General features: G+C 37.5%; 1 protein-coding gene across 5 annotated transcripts in view; it reads left to right on the forward strand.

Moving 5' to 3' along the window:
* LOC129247575 (villin-like protein quail) overlaps window positions 1-16,820 on the forward strand; it is a 64,290-nt gene extending 47,470 nt beyond the window's left edge. For all 5 annotated transcript variants that reach the window (XM_054886743.1, XM_054886745.1, XM_054886746.1 and 2 more), the window contains 7 exons: window positions 7,952-8,161; window positions 8,225-8,427; window positions 8,492-9,077; window positions 9,145-9,468; window positions 9,536-10,510; window positions 10,569-10,790; window positions 16,461-16,820. In XM_054886743.1, the coding sequence (XP_054742718.1) occupies window positions 7,952-8,161; window positions 8,225-8,427; window positions 8,492-9,077; window positions 9,145-9,468; window positions 9,536-10,510; window positions 10,569-10,790; window positions 16,461-16,574 (2,634 nt within the window). In that variant the 3' untranslated portion in view covers window positions 16,575-16,820. The remainder of the gene's footprint in view (window positions 1-7,951; window positions 8,162-8,224; window positions 8,428-8,491; window positions 9,078-9,144; window positions 9,469-9,535; window positions 10,511-10,568; window positions 10,791-16,460) is intronic.
* Window positions 16,821-17,843: the final 1,023 nt, after the last annotated feature.

Consider the following 17,843-nt stretch of genomic DNA (forward strand, 5'->3'; position numbering starts at 1 on the left):
CTCATGATTTACTTCTATCGGGAAGACAATCTGAAACGCTCGCTTCTCGATTTAAACAATGGAATTTAGTTGATGACGACTTCAGATGAATGATGATGATCGAATTTCTTACAGAGAAGTATTCCAAACTGATGAAGGGCCAAAGGGCCGTTTCCAATGCATTTTTAAGTTTGGAACCAGTTCCGTTGTGTACTGCACCGTACCGCACTGTACCGCACCGTACCATACCGTACAGTGCTGCACTGCACAATACTCCAATAAATATTATGTGTTTATAATGACACTTGTTATCATTTTCATGCTTCGATGCCTACATACCAAATTAGTAAAAAAAGAAAAAAAATCTTAAAACTCACACAACTCTATTAATTTTAATTCAATTACAGTCAACTATAGCTCATTCGACGCAAAATTAAATTTACTATAACAGTAGTGTACTACAAAAAATCCTCAATATCGGATAATATCGTAAAAATTATGTCAAAGTTGAAAAAATAAAAAAATTCCAAATACTTCCCCCTACAGTCTCGTCAGTTGTCATTTCAGAAAAATTGTCAACAAACTGTCAAAAAGGCTTGTTTTTGTTCTTTCGAACTAAAAAAACAAATTCGAAATCGGATGGAAATTGGGGAAGTTAGGAGTGATTCTTCACATCAACCTACTGAAAAACGGTTTTATGGCCATAAAACGAGATTTTGCGGGTGTATTGGAAATTTCTCCTATACCATTTTTCTTAGTTTTACTATACCTACAAGTTGTACTAGGTCTCCATAAAAGTATAAAATCACTGTCGCACAGTGTTATCTATTCATGTTAAATCAAGAATAGGTATATTTCGGAATTTCATTGTAGTATATTAGAATACAGTTAGCATAAAAAAAACAAGTACATAACTAATTCAAAAAATTATTCGGACATTCAGAAGGGAGATTTTTTTTTTCCTTTCTGGTTCGAAGCGCAAAGTAGCTACTTAAACTCTATTACGATCCACGATCTTGACCAAAGGAAATTCTAATTCTTACTAAAGCATTGGACGAAATTCCGTCGACCTAATTTGAACTTCTAGCAAAACACGAAACTGTGATCAGATTTATAAAATCTCAGAGGATAAGGTGGCTTGGACACGTGTTTTGAATGCCCGAGGAGAGAACAACTCGAAAGGCAGTTGTACTAGCGTCTGTTGGAGGCCGAAGAAGAGGATGCGCCAGGAAAAAAAGGTTCGAGTACGCTGAAGATGACCTTGCAAAGCTGAACGTGCGGCGATAGAAGGAAGCAGACTTAGATAGAGACGGGTGGTGAGAGGTTGTAAATGAAGCAAAGGTTCACCAAGGATGTGATGCTAAGAAGAAGACGAATTTGAAAATTTTTGGTCCCGGCGACACTGTATATTAAATTTCATAGTGATTTATAAATTTCTCTAAACAGGATTAAAAAATTGAGAAAGAGAAATATCCATCCTTAATTCGTGAAGAAGTTGGAAGGATCCTGAATACCAGCTATGAGTTTCGAGAGTTTGGATAAAAAAAGACACCTTAAAGACTGGCCAAACACTTCGTTATAGAAAAGTTTTTTTATAGGAGAGTTAAAAAAGATGTTTTCTTAGCACACACTTGCCTGATGTAGAACTTTCTTTTATTTTTGAAAATGCTTTAAATGCTACTAAACGAAGAATGACCTTTTCAATCTCAGTAATTTAATTAAATTTTTACGTAATTGTTAAGGAACTACGATTTCTGCCACAGTTTGGCCACATACGGACGCAAAATTAATCATTCAATTTTGTTTTTGCATAACTTATTTCCTAAAAAAATTGAGATTTTGAGTAATGAAAATCTTTATTTTGACTTAACGTGCTCCATTGCATGTCTGTTTGTATACTGCAGCTGTCGAGTTCTTCTTCTTCTTAATTGGCGCGATAACCGCTTACGAGTTTAACCGAGTTTAACAAAGCACGCCAGCCGTTTCTCTCTCGTGCTAACCGGCGCCAGTTGGATCGCACCAAGTGAAGTCAAGTCCTTCTCCACCTGACCTTTCCAACGCAATGGAGGCCTTCCTCTTTCTCTGCTACCAACAGCTGGTACCGCATCGAATACTTTCAGAGCCGGCGCGTTTGTATCCATTCGGACGACATGACCCAGCCAACGTAGCCGCTGGATCTTTATTCGCTGTAATATGTCCATGTCGTCGTAAAGCTCATGCAGCTCATCGTTCCATCGCCTGCGATATACGCCGTTGCCAACGTGCAAGGGTCCAAAAATCTTACACACCATCTTTCTCTCAAACTGTCTAGTTCACAATTGTCAAATGTGATTGATGTACGACACCATTCGCAAAATCACCATATCGACCTTACAGTCCGCAATGGGCCATTGCCTCCTCTACAAAATGCCTCCATTTATCTCTTCTGATAGGGAGATAAATTTTGTGCCACCTTGTAAAATTCTTTTATCTTCACTGCAGCAATATTGTCAATTTGAATGTAAAAATTTACTGCTACCTTGTCTGAAGTTGATTGAAAATCTATTGTTTTGGCTTCCGGTAAATTTGACATTGGTTTAAATTTCGTCATCTGAAAGCTATATACTTATATAATTGGCGCGTACACCCTTTTTGGGGTGTTTGGCCGAGCTCCTGCTTCCATTTGTGGTGTGCGTCTTGATTTTGTTCCACAAATGGAAGGGCCTACAGTTTCAAGCCGACTCCAAATGGCAGATATTTTTATGAGGAGCTTTTTTATGGCAGAAATACACTCGGAGGTTTGCCATTGCCTGCAGAGGGGCGACCGCTATTAGAAAAATGTTTTTCTTAATTTTGGTGTTTTCACCGAGATTCGAACCTATGTACGTTCTCTCTGTGAATTCCGAATGGTAGTCACGCACCAACCCATTCGGCTACGGCGGCCATTTGAAAGCTATACTTTATGGAAAAATATGTTTCGTAGTTAAAATAACATCGTCACGGAGAGAAGAGGAACTCTTTATAGAGGAGCTCGTTGTAGAGGCGTTCAAATATTTATATGGAAAAACTAGAAAAATTTAAAAGAGAAATCTTCACTATAGGAGAATTCATTAATTTTACGGCAGAATGCAAAAAATTACCGAAAACCCAGAAAGATTGAAGTCAGTATTTATTTATATAACAAAATTAGTGATTCTCATAAACTTTTTGAAAAATTACAATAGATAGTACGTTTATGGGAATCACTTCAATAAATTACTTCATCAGCCTGCGTTGTCTTTTAACATGCCCCTCACCGTTAAACCAGTTCAAAGTGGAAAAATCGAGTTTGAGGAGCAGTTCAATAAATGCCGGAAGCAGAGACCTATGAAGGTTTTTTTGTCCCAATTAGAAGATTCGGTTAAAAAAAATACATGTATAAAATTTCACCTCCATTCCTGTTGCAAATTGATCGACCCTCGTACATACAGCTATATACATATACATATGTAATTTTCGACCGTTGTTTTAGAATTTGCGCCGCCATTGCTTCATCACCAACGCGATTGCAAATTATGATTTTTCAAGTTTTGATTTTCAAGCACTCGTTCATATGTATGTATGTATGCACTTCTTCATACATACACACAATATTTATAGTTCAAAAATTCCAATCTCTTTCTTTTTTCTGCTAACTGTTCCGCTAGTTTAGCAACCAAGCGCAGCCGATACCCGTGGACTTGCGGTTTTCTTGTTTAAATGTATGAATAATAACTTACAAGTGATAGTGAAAAGACAAAACAGTTAATTAGATTTCTTTCCATTTTTCTTGGCATTAGTTATTGCAGTTAATACTTCAGAAAAAGATTTGTGTAGAAAGTTTTGCAGAGTTCTGCATACAAATCGTCAGAGGGCGAATGGTACTTACTGGCAAACAATTAATATTACTTACTGTAAATATGTATGTATGTAATTGGTTCAGAATTGAAATTATAAATATTCGCTTGAATTGAGAGTATAAGTCTTTTGATACGAGGTATTATCCTCAAGCGGCAGGCTAATCACCTACTCTGATGGAAATCAAATAGATTAACGAAACCAACGCAAGAGAAGTCTTGTCGAGGCCCTATGCTCCCGAGAGGAGGGAACAAGGAAAAAAATTATCCTCAAGATTTTGAGCAACTAAACGGTAACATTTCCAAACAAAAACCGTTTTTATCCATTGTGCAACGGTATTCCTCAGCCAAAAACGATGTGACGCATACAGATTTGACATTTCGCTCTGCAGCAGATGGTGCAGGCGGAAAACTATTGGACAGCTATTCACCAGATCACAAACAATGATTTTACGTAAGGTGCAAACTCTTGGCGACTTTCAATCGGTTTTTACTTTGAGTAGCAACGTCCATTTGGGGGCTTAAGTGGAATGGCGAGCCGTGGTAGCCACTCCGACATATTTTACATACAAGCTGATGGAGGTGATACCGTCTGTTCGCCACCTTCTGGCAAGCAATTTGTATGTTTTAAGAAACCTGGCGACCTGATGATCATGTCAACCGAAATATAAGTTTAAACATTTGCCTAGAATATCTTAACCCTTAATGATGAAGGCGCGCGCCTATACACGTGTAGTTAATATCCTTGCGAAACTCGAGAAATATACAGGGTGGCGCACGAATCGTGCTACAAAAACAAAACGTAATAACTTTTTTTCTAATCAATGTATTTAACTTTTTGTTTTTTTATTGTATAGATAATTCAATTTTATTTTATGTAACTAATTAGTTTTGAAAATAATAGAACGTAAATGACCTCCATGCTCATTCACGCATATGCGACACCTGATGAGAAAATTGTTCATTGCGCAGGGTTGAAGTCGAGATCGCCTCAATTATTGTTGTGATGGACTGCTTCAATTCAGTCAAATTACTTGGTTTTGCTTTATACACCTCTTGTTTGAGATAACCCCATAAAAAAATCTGGTGCAGTGAGGTCAGGTGACCTTGGGGGCCAGCGGAAAGTGAAATTTCTGGATATCAATTTATTTCTAAATTTTCGTTGGAGCTCCTCCATAACCGGTCTGGCTATATGTGCAGTTGCTCCATCTTGCTGGAACCAAATGCTGTTAAAAGGGATACGTCTTCGCCGCAGTTCTGGATAAAAAAACTCCTTCAACATGTTTAAATAACGGTCCCCATTTACAGTCGCTGTTACACCGTTTTCTTCGAAGAAGTATGGCCCGACAATGCACCTTGATGAAACTGCGCACCACACTGTGACTCGTTCTGGGTGCAGTTCCATCTCATGGAGTATTTGCGGATTTGATTGACTCCATATACGGCAATTTTGCTTGCTTACATTGCCGTTTAGATCAAAATGGGCCTCATCAGACATAAACAAGCAATTTATGAAGTTGTTGTCTTCTTCGGCCATTTCAATAATTTTTTGGCAAAATTCCAGGCGAATAGGCAGATCCAGAGGGTTTAATTTGCTTGTGATTTGAACTTTGTACGGAAACAAGTTTAAGTCATCATGAACTATCCGCTGCAATGACCGTCTGCTAACTCCAATTTGCGCCGACAAGTTACGAGTCGAAACTCTTGGATTTGCCTGAATTGACGATGCTACAGCCGCGATTGTGGCTTCGACCCGAACATGGGGATCTCGATGGTACGGTCTGCGTGCGATGCTTCCAGATTCAGCAAACATGTTCACCAGCCTCATAATGGTTCATCTGCTCGGGGGAGTGCCGCCAAACATCCGCCTAAATTCCCTTTGGACGGAAATGATGGACTGCAAAGCATGGTACCGCTGCACTATCCAAATCCTCTTTTCGGTATCCCAAGCCTCCATTTTTTGTAAATCTAAATACTAATCTGCAAAATAAAAAAAAAGCCGATTACTCACACAGAAAAAAAGTTATTACGTTTTGTTTTTGTAGCACGATTCGTGCGCCACCCTGTATTTTAGCTCTTATAATTGGATTGTTGATGGGAGAAAAACCTCGTTGCCAAACTCATATTGTAATTCATTCTCGATAGTCCTCATCAAAATGAGATTACTTAGGGTCATGGCTTCTAGCTTAGCTTCTAGAAATTAAACGGAACCAGATTAAAAACTATTATGAAGCGGTGGTATACGGAAAAGATATTTAAGTCCAACTGTTTTGTGTTTTATGCAACGAAAAATTACCTCACTTAAGTAATCATTTCCAATCCAACAAGGGTGGACACTTTCGCGTTAAACTTAGTTGCTCGTATTGTAGTAAATTGGCTATGTTGCCGTTATAGGATGTACTCGGCAATCAGCATGAGTCTACAGAAAAGTGTGACCTGGTATCACAAAGAGGAAATGGCACTAAACTCCTGGAAGAATGAAAGGGGAAGATATGAAAATTGGAGTGGGATTTTAAGATTGATTTTGACCTGACTTAATTTTTAAGGAGCTATGCAAAAAACTGACTGAGAGGAAACTATCAAAACAGCTAACTTTTGTTAACAAAAATCTTCAAAGTCAGGTTAGGTTGATTTAAACTTAGAATAGAAAAATATTTCTCCAAAAAATATAAACAAATCTGTAAAATTACTTGAGCTAAACAACTTATTTTATTAAATTTACTGAAAAGTTGTGTTCGCGATTTGCGCAACCTTCTGTGCGCTCTCAACCATGAATTTCCTGGAGAGAGCCTCGTCTCAAGATTAGCAAATTATTAGCAAACCTGCAAATGCGATTTTCCTTTCCGTCAATCAATGAAGTTTATTATCTTGATGAATGCCTCAATGTTAGGAAAAATAACATAGCTCAACCAATGTTCTCATTCATCAATCTACACCACCTAGATATCGGAGAACCCAAGCTTGTTTTGTTGTAACTCGTCTAAGAGCGTTTATTTTATCTCATTTCGAATGTATATTTTTAATATATTTTTAATATAAGTGTAGCAAATAAAAAACACTTTCTTATATAAAGGGTTTTTTAATAAGAGGTGTTATTCTTAATATAAATGATCGGATGTTTATTTAATTATAAAGAGGAAGGTATGCCATTAATAGTGGAAAATAACATCAGGCAAATGACCACCACGACCACGCTTACAGGACAATATCCTTTTCATGAAATTTTCCATAAACAAATCGCAAAGTGGCTGCCCTTTGTCCTCGATAGCCTCACGAATTCCATCTTTGAGGTCTTGAATCGACTCTGGGCTGTAGGCGTTGACCTTCTATTTCACGTGGCCCCAAAAAACAAGTCCCAAGGTGTTAAATCACAAGATCTCGATGGCCAATTGTGATCACATCTTCGTGGGATAACACAGCCCGGAAAATTTTCACGCAAAAGAAGAATGGTTTCGTTGCTGCCACACCAGCAGCGCCGTCTTGTTGAAAATCAACGTTGTCCAGATCAATACCATCCAATTCCGGAAATAAAAAATCGTTAATCATTCACATGTAACACCTGTTATTGGAAAACCCTTTATATATTATATACCTATATATATATATACATATATATTGGTGCTTACATCCTTTTTGGGTGTTTAGCCCAGCTCCTCCTCCTATTTGTGACGTGCGTTTTGATATTGTTTCACAAATGGAGGGACCTACAGTTTTAAGCCGACTCCGAACGGCAGATATTTTTTATGAGGAGCTTTTTCATGACAGAAATACACTCGGAGGTTTGCCATTGTCTGCTGAGGGGCGACCGCTATTAGAAAATCTTCGAATACTATGCGATAAAATACGCCAACTGAGTCACGCTCTCTTAGTATATCTTGTCATCTATATAACCATCGTTTCTTCATGTCCGAGAGGCATATACACTGAACCCATGAATTGCTCGCAGTTAGCCACGCCGAAGAGTGCATATCACTAAATTCATTGTTCACTTAAGGCTATTGGGCTCTCATTTCTTTCTCTTTGTCTTACACGTTTTTTAATAATGAACTTCAAATGTTTTTGTTGTAATAATTTTTTATAAAGAACTATCTACTACTTACTATTTAATTTATCTACAGGAAGTCTGTTCGAATTCCATATCTGATCTAAAAGTGGATGCATCTTTTCGAAAAATTGCAAAAAATGCAATTTGCTTTCATATTTGGAAAATCGAAGAGGATCGTTTGGAGGCCGAGCCAAAAGCGCAATATGGCAATTTTGTTGACGACTGTGCATATATTGTTTACGCAGCAGGGCCAAAGGGCATCTACGTCAATCAGGATACCATAGTAAGTGAAAGCACGGTCATTTACCTAGACTTATTATATTGAACTCTTCTATTTATCACAAAGACACGTGAAACCAAACCTGGCACGTATCTAGAACGTTTTATACACTTTTGGCTGGGCGAGAAGGTTTCTGAGCAGAAACGTTCGAATGTTGCGCATAAAATCCAAGAGCTGGACTCATACTTTAATAATGTAGCTGCTGAATATCGCGAGACGCAGGGAAACGAGAGTGCACGTTTCTTGTCCTACTTCAAAAAAGGTTTCACGTGAGTAATTCTTGTTGCAAAGTTATAATAGAAAGAGCTCTTAATAAAGAAGAAAACTTGATAGCATTCTTTCAAGCAACTTGGTTGGTTCAAAAAGTTCGAATCGCCTCTACCAACTACATGGCCGCAAATGGCTACGTTGCATCGAAATGGATAGCATTTCCTGGGATTACTTCGGTTCGGACTATATCATGCTGCTAAAAACTGAGACGAATACTTATATTTGGATTGGCCGCTCAAGCAGCACGGCGGAACGACGCAGCGCACTCGATTGGGTTACGAAGCTAGGAGTTAATGCGAGCGATGTAACCATTGTGGACGATGGCTACGAACAGTCGATGCCCGAAAAGTTAAAGAATCAGTGGAACTCATTTCTACCGCTTAGTCAACGAGTCGTCAGTCAAATATCCGCAATCCCGGAGAAACAGCATAGTAACAAACTGAAGATCTATAAATGCGGCTATCGTGGCACACGATTGCATTTAGATCAGCTTGATGTGGTCATACCGACAAAAGAAGATTTGAGTGATACAACCACGGCTTATGTGTTAGATGGTTGCTCACAAGGCGTTTGGCTGTGGGTTGGAAATATGGCGCCACATCAGGACAAGATCAGCGCTATGGGCAATGGACGAGCTTTTGTTAAAAAGGTTAGTGGTAAATTGGTAGTCTTTTGTCAATTTGATCGTACAATGAAAATTTACAATTCTCTTGCAGAAAAAGTATCCGTACTCAACGCCCGTTATACGAGTGGTGCAAGGTCATGAGACTATAGAATTCATACGTCTCTTCCCAAACTGGCACTCAGATGCGACTGAGTCCACAAGCCCCACAAAACCGGTATCGACAATATTTAAACGTTTCGATGCACTCACGCTCAGTCAACGTCCGAAGATGGCCGCAGACACGCAACTCATTGACGACGGAACAGGTGAACGTAAGATCTATCATGTGACCAAAGATCAAGTTATTGAAAAACCACAAACCAAAACGGTTATATTTATAACTAATCACTGTTATGTGGTCGAATATACCGTTATGGTGAGTACTTTAAATTGCTACCGGCATCAAAAATGACAGCTCTAATAATTCACTGATATTTTCCTAGCTACCAACTACAAGCCTCGCCGATGCACAAAATGTGGGCATCAGTACGATCATCTATCAATGGAACGGTTCCGAGGCCAATAGTGACGATATAGCAAATTGTGAGCGCTTCGCCTTGAACACTTTCGAGAAACTCCATCAAAAAGCTATGTTTGTGCAAATGAGCGAATGCGATGAGACGCCACATTTCCTACAGATCTTCGATGGCAAATTAATTATTCTGCAAAGTGAAAAGACCATGTCGCATCATAACAATAACTTGAACAATGTTAGCAACGAATTGGCGCTAATGAATAGAGATTACTTTGTTTTGCGCATCTATGGCGATACCAGTTATAATTCCAAAGCTGTTGAGGTATACCCCTTGACCTCAATGAGCGCCAAAGAGTGCTACGTGGTGAAAACAAGCCATGTTTGGGTGTGGTGCGGTCAGAGTTCGACGGGTGATGCACGTGAAATGGCAAAAAATGTTGGCAGTCTGCTTGGTGAATGTTCGCTGGTGGTTGAGGGTAAGGAGCCGAAAGAATTTTGGCGTTCAGTCACCCTATATATGTCACAACCTATTATCAATAGCGGCAGCGCTTCTAGTGGCAGTAATAATAATTGTGCGTCGCCACAAAATGGTTCTTATGTTAACAATAATAGTAGTGCTACAAAAATGCGTCTACAACCGCAACTCTTTTTGACCTGGTTACAACGTGGCAAATTCCATGCGCAGGAAGTTATTGGCTACGAGCAAAGTGATCTCGCGCCAGAATCCATTTATGTACTCGACACTGGCTTACTTTCATATCTTTGGATAGGCAGGCAAGCATCTACCTATGAAAAGGATAAATATATTAAGATGGCACAATATTATCTAGAGTCGGTGCCTATTGCACGTCGACCCACTACAGCGGTGGCCGTAATTAGACAGGACGATGAGCCGAATACGTTCAAAGGTCTATTCGAAAATTGGGATCACAACCAGTGGAATGTAAGTGAAGATTTCAAGATTCAAGAAGTAATATTTTAATGCTGATATTATTTCTTAGAACTATGTGAGCTACGAGCTGAAACGACAAGCTTTTATGAAACAAGGAAATATGTCAAACGTTAATGGCACAATTACGAATGGAGTAAATGGTAATGGCATAATACCATCAGTGCTGAAAAATCATCAGAAAGACTTTGATCTTCATCATAAGTACCCGATAGTTATATTGCAGCAAGAAATCGATTTGTTGCCGCCAGAAGTGAATCCCTTGAAGCGAGAGGTAAATGTTTTGGAATACAACAATAGCAATGCTTATGACTTTGAGATTTAGTTAAAAACAAGAAACTGCATAGTTTGTGAGAGTAGTAATTTTTTCAGCGATTTAGTCCCATATAAAAATTCATTACCGAAACAGTACCTTAAACCCTACAATAAGCCGGTTAACTATAAAAACCTTTAGCCATGAAGGCTACACTATCACAGCTAGATTATTTACTATTCTCTATTGAAAAGGGCGAACTTGAACTGCGCTAGGTGCTATCAAATTACACTATGCTCCAAGAAATTTCGTAGCACACATTAGGAATTTCAGCATCATGTATGTATTGTAAAAAACCATAACAGGATATCTGTAAATTCTTCTACTCGATTAACCCATTAATGCTCACACATAAAACGGGTTAAGATAGGTGACTGAAATTTTCACCAAATATTTGTGTTGATGTTAAACCGTTCATTTCCATTTTTCAAAAAAATATCTCAAAAGATGTGGGCGTGGCAAAGCGTATGATATATCATACATAAGCGTATTCGGAGAGCTACTTCTATGAAAATAAATTTAAAATATATACATAGGTTTTGAACTCAAATCAACATTTTATTTATAAAGTGACATATTATACATCTATATATTTTTAAATTTCTTAGTTATTTGATGAGTCAGTTACATGATACTTGTAAAAACAGTTATCTGGGTGCAATCCGAAATTACCTTTCATGCATATAAATTTTGTACACTTGCCACAAAATTTACATCGGCGTTGAGTTCTTGAGTAATTTACGTAGTGCTTGACTCCATCGTATCTAGTTTCGTTTTCTCGTTTCCTCTTTCGTGCTGAAACTGGACGAAGTTCTACTGGTTTTGAAATAATGCTTACCAAAATAAGGCTTCATTGATTCTTCTACAGAAAATGAAGTTCCAAATGGTTTTCCAAGCTTTTTAAATTTTGTATTTAAATGATCCAGAATAGGCTGTACTTTGAATGTTTTATTATTCACATCAATTTGTGTATGTATTATTATTGAAATGAAGGTACCGATGTATTTTTTTGAATTTATTCCGCGCCATTGAACCTGCCACTAAATGGTTGCACACATCACTTTCTGTCTCCCAGTACATCCGAGTAGCTGGTACCTAAAAATGCAACTAATAAATTTTTCAAGTAATCAAGTGAAATTATGGTTGAGAATAGTCCCCTTGTTGTACCCACCCCATATGTGTACAATTCCTCAAAATTTAGGGTCAACGCTTCATCTCCTTTGTTTACAGCGTATTTTATAATCTGTACTTGTATATATTTAATAAAATCGTCATCAAAAATTAGTTTAAAAAGTTGTAATGGACTTAAATCGTTATTCAAAATATCTGCTATAATATCCGGAGTGTGAACGCGTATTTTGTGTTTGTGCCTTCTCTTGTTTTTAGTTATATTTTGGACCACTTTCGACGAACTGTGGGGTTTTTCTTTTTCCTTTGAGTGGAAGTCACTGACCTCGAGGTTTTGAATTGATCACATCATTGAAACAACTGTACATTATCAAGTCACCCAGTATACCTTCATCGTTCTCATCTGTATCATCGCAATCGGATAACTCTTGGTCTTCAGGTGGAAATAAATTCACATCGATTGAATTGGCATTTCTGATGTCGTCTATAATATCTGCATTATCGTCCTCATTCAGATCTTCGAGCCATCCAATTATCTCCTCAGTTGTTGCTTGTCTATAAAATGGTATTATATATGAATGCCCGTAAAGCCAAACTGGGGTAGCGTTTACGTATGATAAAACATACGCAATGATTTACAAAAAGCTAAAACAAATTTCGGGGCAAATTTTTCACTGCGTTTTGTATGTATTCGATGCCTCATGGTTTCAACTTTGAGTTAATGCACGTATTTATGTATATAATACTGTTGCTTGGTTTTTTTAAGACATAAAACTCACCTGCGTGGCATTATTCACTTTTCCGAAAAACACTACATGAATTGGCGCGAAAAATGTAAATAAAAGAGCTTTAAATGGCAACTAAAAAGCATTTCTTTTCAAATTACTCCTTTATCTCACTCGCCCTGTAAATATAAAAAAACACCAGTCTAACGGTTAGACGCGATAGAAGTGAAACCTTCCGTAAAACAAACTGAGAGAGAATGAGACGAAAGCAGCATTAGGAGCGGGATAATTATAGGTTCATTATAATATTGCTATAAAGTTCATATTTTATTTTCTTCATTTTATTATTATTCATCCTCAATGTTTTCAATTTCAACAAATGATACGAGTGGCTTATGATAGATAAAATATGATACAAATGCTTTGGTTTCGATGTTGTCAACATATCTTTGAAATACCGCGTCAAATGTTGTTTTTGATCGTGTTGTCGATTTAGTGCGATTGTTACACATTTTTAAATTGAATGTTGTATTGAGAAAGTCAATTAAAGCAACCGCTGTGTCCAATGCAAAATTTACGTTAAAATCGCCACTTAAAATCATTGGAACTTTATTGTAATCCTTTCTAAGTATCCGCGATACTTCTGGTGTATACTTTATTAAATTTTCGTGAATGAATTCCGTGATGCTATTTATTGATTTTTTTTCTGTCGATATTCACGACACTTTTCTGTATTATTTTTCGGCATAATTGCGGTAAATATTTAAAAATGAAAATATTTACGAATATAAAAATACACACACGGTTGCTATTATGAGCGTCCCCAGCAAAACCTGCGTGACCGAAACTCTAACACAATTACATTTTTTTGAATGTTACAAACACATATGCACGCAGGTTTTGCTGGGGCGTGACCGAAACTCTAACACAATTACACATATGCACTCGTATTTGTTTGAAAATCGACTTTTTTTTTTGGTTCTCCGTCACCTTTGGAAAATGTGTAAACAGTAGGCAAACTTTATTCATATATTTTTCCTCATTTTTGCATCAGTAAAATTAAACAAACGCCGTAGCCGAATGGGTTGGTGCGTGACTACTATTCAGAATTCACAGAGAGAACGTCAGTTCGAATCTCGGTGAAAACACCAAAATTAAGGAAAACTATTTTTCTAATAGCGCTCACCCCTCAGCAGGCAATGGCAAAACACCGAGTGTATTTCTGCCATGAAAAAAAGCTCCTCATAAACATATCATAAAATAAAATAAAATAACTGTATAAAAATTTTTTTTCTTGTGATTCGAACCAAGGATTTTGGATCGGAAGCTCACATTGCTAGCCGCTCGGCTATCGCGCCATGCTGTCGGTGCTGGCCTAAAAGTTATTTAGTTCGTCGCTACGTGTATATGTAATATTCGTAGCCAAGAGTGTCGCTTTTTTCGTTTCACTTTTTCTCAAATCACTCCCAACGATTCTAAAGAAGTTTTCACTTCAAAAACTTTTATATGATAGTGGGTTTTTGGTGAATTTTTGAAAAAAGCTCTTTTTGCGTATGATATATCATACTTTGTCATTAATGGGTTAAGCCCTTTTCTAAGCCAGGAGGCATTTAATTTGATCGACAAGCTGATAATTATTGAAAAGTATCGGAAATTATCAGGTTTTGAAGCTTGCTTACGAAAAAAACTTGTAAAGTAGAGTCAATTAAGAGCGCATACTGGCAATTGGCTTAAGCGTACCCTGCCGAATATTACCAGGGAAGGCTTCGGCAGAGGAAAAGTGATGTCATCTAAAAACATGGAAGAGCCAAAGCTGCAGCTCCCATTCACCCAGCTACCAAGAGATGGTATCACTAATGTGATCAAATTCGAAAAGAAGTTCAGAATTGAACTGAGCAATAAATTGAACTAGAGTAGGCGTGCATTTGAAAAGAAACTCCATGAGTGTACCCTGCACTGGTACACAGATGGCTTGCCGACCCCAGAAGGCATAGACGCTGGAATGTACGGCCTCAAAACCAAACGGTATGTGCCGATGGGTAGTTTTCCAAGCAGCTTTCAAGCGAAGATGTATGCCATTTGCCTATGTGCAGAGATAAACTTAGACAGGCAGGCGGCACTTATGACCCATATCGTCCTGTGAGATCAAATGCTCATTGGTACTTGAATGTATCGAGAATCTTAAACTCCTAGGAATGCGCAAATGCATCCGGCTAATTTGGATCCCAGGAAACGGGGGTATAACTGGGAACGAACTAGCAGACGCATTGGCGAGAGCGACTGCAGCCTCGCCTTTAATAGGACCCGAGCCCTTCCTTGCCATGGGACAACACACGATCAAGGAGCAGCTCAGGAGGGAAGAGGGCTAAGGGAGGTTTGCTGGCACCAAACTATTGGGCTACGCCAGGCGAAATCCATACTGGGAGGATACAACCAAAAGAAGTTCAAAAAACTCATAACCCACCTCAACAATAATCTGAGAATACTCACGGGCATCCTCACAGGCATCCTCACAGGCCACCGCAGACTGCGAAGTCATCTCCATATGATCGGGATTTAGACCACGGGATCTTGCCGTTTCTGCGCCCAATCCCAGGAGGCTCCATTGCACCTTCTCCTGGAATGCAGCGCTATAGCGCGGAGAAGGTTGAGGCATCTTGGCCAACTGCAGCCAGAGGAAAGGCACATACGCTCAATCCAACCCAGCTCTATCCTGAGCTTAATAAGGGAACTGGGCTGGGATGAGATACTGTGATGAGTAGAGGTCGAAGTGCAAGCCTCATTCATATATCTGTCTATCTATCTATTATTCCAGTAGGAAAATTTTAACTCGGATTTTTGATCGGAGCGCTTCATTGAAAGTATGCCAGAGATTAGTGATTAGCAACCTGCCCAGTACAAGAACTTGAGAAAGCAGAAATATTGTTGGAGTGCATTTTTTTATTATAATCTGGTATATAATTTCATTTATTTTTTAAATTTAATATCCGGCATATGTCCGCCGCCGCAACGAGTAACATGGTCCATTCAATCAGTCCGTGTGGCGTCAATGATGGCTTGAATACTGCAATAAATCGATAGCTAAGCGCGCTGTATAGTATGGCAAGTTGCCCCGTCCTGTTGGAACCAAATGTCGTTGATCTTTAATTAATTTTTAGATTTCTGATTAATTTTTGTAAACAAACATTGAGTTAGCATGGCAGCTACTTCCTCATTTCGAAAGAAATAAGGATTGGTAAAGCCACCAGTGGTCTGTGAACTTCGTGAACAGATTTATTTTTTTCAAAGCGAATTCCACAATTTGAAAGCATTGTTCTGGCAATAAACGATTAATAATGACTTTCACTATCTTAACCAAAGCTGAGTTTGCCATTCTCAGTTGTCAAACCATAGTTATCGATATCGTTAGTTCTCATTCAGCTAAAAAAACACCCGACTTTAAATAATTACTACATGCACCCATATAAAAACATTTATTTTTGTTATTTTTGCAAACATAAAAATATGCGACTGAAATGTATGTACCTTTTTTCTTGAGCCGTTGAACATTTTTGATTCGGTTTCAATGCGGCATTAAAACTTAATGTTCGGTCATTCTCTATATATATCCAATAATTCTCTTCCTGTGGCACAAATCTATCCAAACTTCATTTTACCTAATCTTACTAACTTTAATTTATTAACTTAATTTAAATTAATATTAATAATTTCTATATCGAATTTTTATATTTTCTGCAGATACAGATTTTCATTTAATTCTTTTTTTTTCATTTACCAGGTCCACTTGACACATGATGACTTCGTCTCGCTCTTCAGCATGTCTTTCTGGGAATTCGATGAGTTACCCGTGTGGAAGAAGCAAGAGTTGAAAAAGAAATATAAATTATTTTAGGCACTAACCAGTATCCAAGTATCCAAGCAAATAATTACATTTTTGGTACACAAATTGGTAAAAAATGTTGTATTCAATCGCATTGAATACAGAACCTTGAAAATGTGAAATTTATGTATTACGTTATATATTTACTTTTAATTGTCACTGTTTACAAATTGAATTTTTGTAGTACTGAATTATTACATAACTACATATATAATTATACAAATGCAATTATTTGTTTTTATAGAATAAATATGTCGCATGAAGTATTTACGTGAATAAAAATTGTGTTTGCAAAACAACTATTTTGTATATATAGGGTGGGCCGTGTAAAATTTGCTTTTTGAATCGGCTATAAAAAAAAACTAATCAATATTTTTTCAAACTTTTGACGTGATAACGTCTTATAATTCGATTTAACAGGCTGCACGCACGAAAAATGTGTCGTTACCTTGCTCATTAGTGTTACCTTTCTCATTAGTGTTACCTTACTCATTGCCGTTACCTTGCTCATATGTCGTTACCTTGCTCATTGCCGTTACCTTGAATGAACTGCAAGCGAAAGCGCGGAAAGAACGACAAAGCAAACGAACGGCAACGTTCGACATCTTGCTCTCTCCTACTTAAGTGAGCGTATATGTGTATGTATATGCGCATATGTACATATATAAATTCACGTATTTGTATTTGCATATGCCTTCTTATTGATTATTATTAATTTGATTTACTTGAAGAATTTAAAATAAAACCAAGTTTATTAATAATACCTGTTGTTTTAATGTTATTATTATTTTTTGACGTGATAACGTCTTATAATTCTATGTAGCCAGCTGCACGCACCAAAAAATGCGTCGTTATCTTGCTCATGCGTCGTTACCTTGCTTGAACAGCATGTTATGTTATGTTATGTTATGTTATGTTATGTTATGTTATGTTATGTTATGTTATGTTATGTTATGTTATGTTATGTTATGTTATGTTATGTTATGTTATGTTATGTTATGTTATGTTATGTTATGTTATGTTATGTTATGTTATGTTATGTTATGTTATGTTATGTTATGTATGACTATCGTCAGTAAACCGACTTTACAGACAACCTCTTTTTTTTATTTTGAAGATTGAACATTGCCATTTATGAGTGAAAAATAATATCGTTCAAATGACTGCCACGACTGGCTTTACAGTAGGCCATTCGATCAACCCAATTTTTAAGCACATTTTCGATTGTTTGGGCTCCAATTTCATGAATGGCAACTTCGATTTCGTGTTTTAAAGCATCAA

This window comes from Anastrepha obliqua, chromosome 5 (genome assembly GCF_027943255.1).
Source record: "Anastrepha obliqua isolate idAnaObli1 chromosome 5, idAnaObli1_1.0, whole genome shotgun sequence".
Classification (NCBI taxonomy): Eukaryota; Metazoa; Arthropoda; class Insecta; order Diptera; family Tephritidae; genus Anastrepha; species Anastrepha obliqua.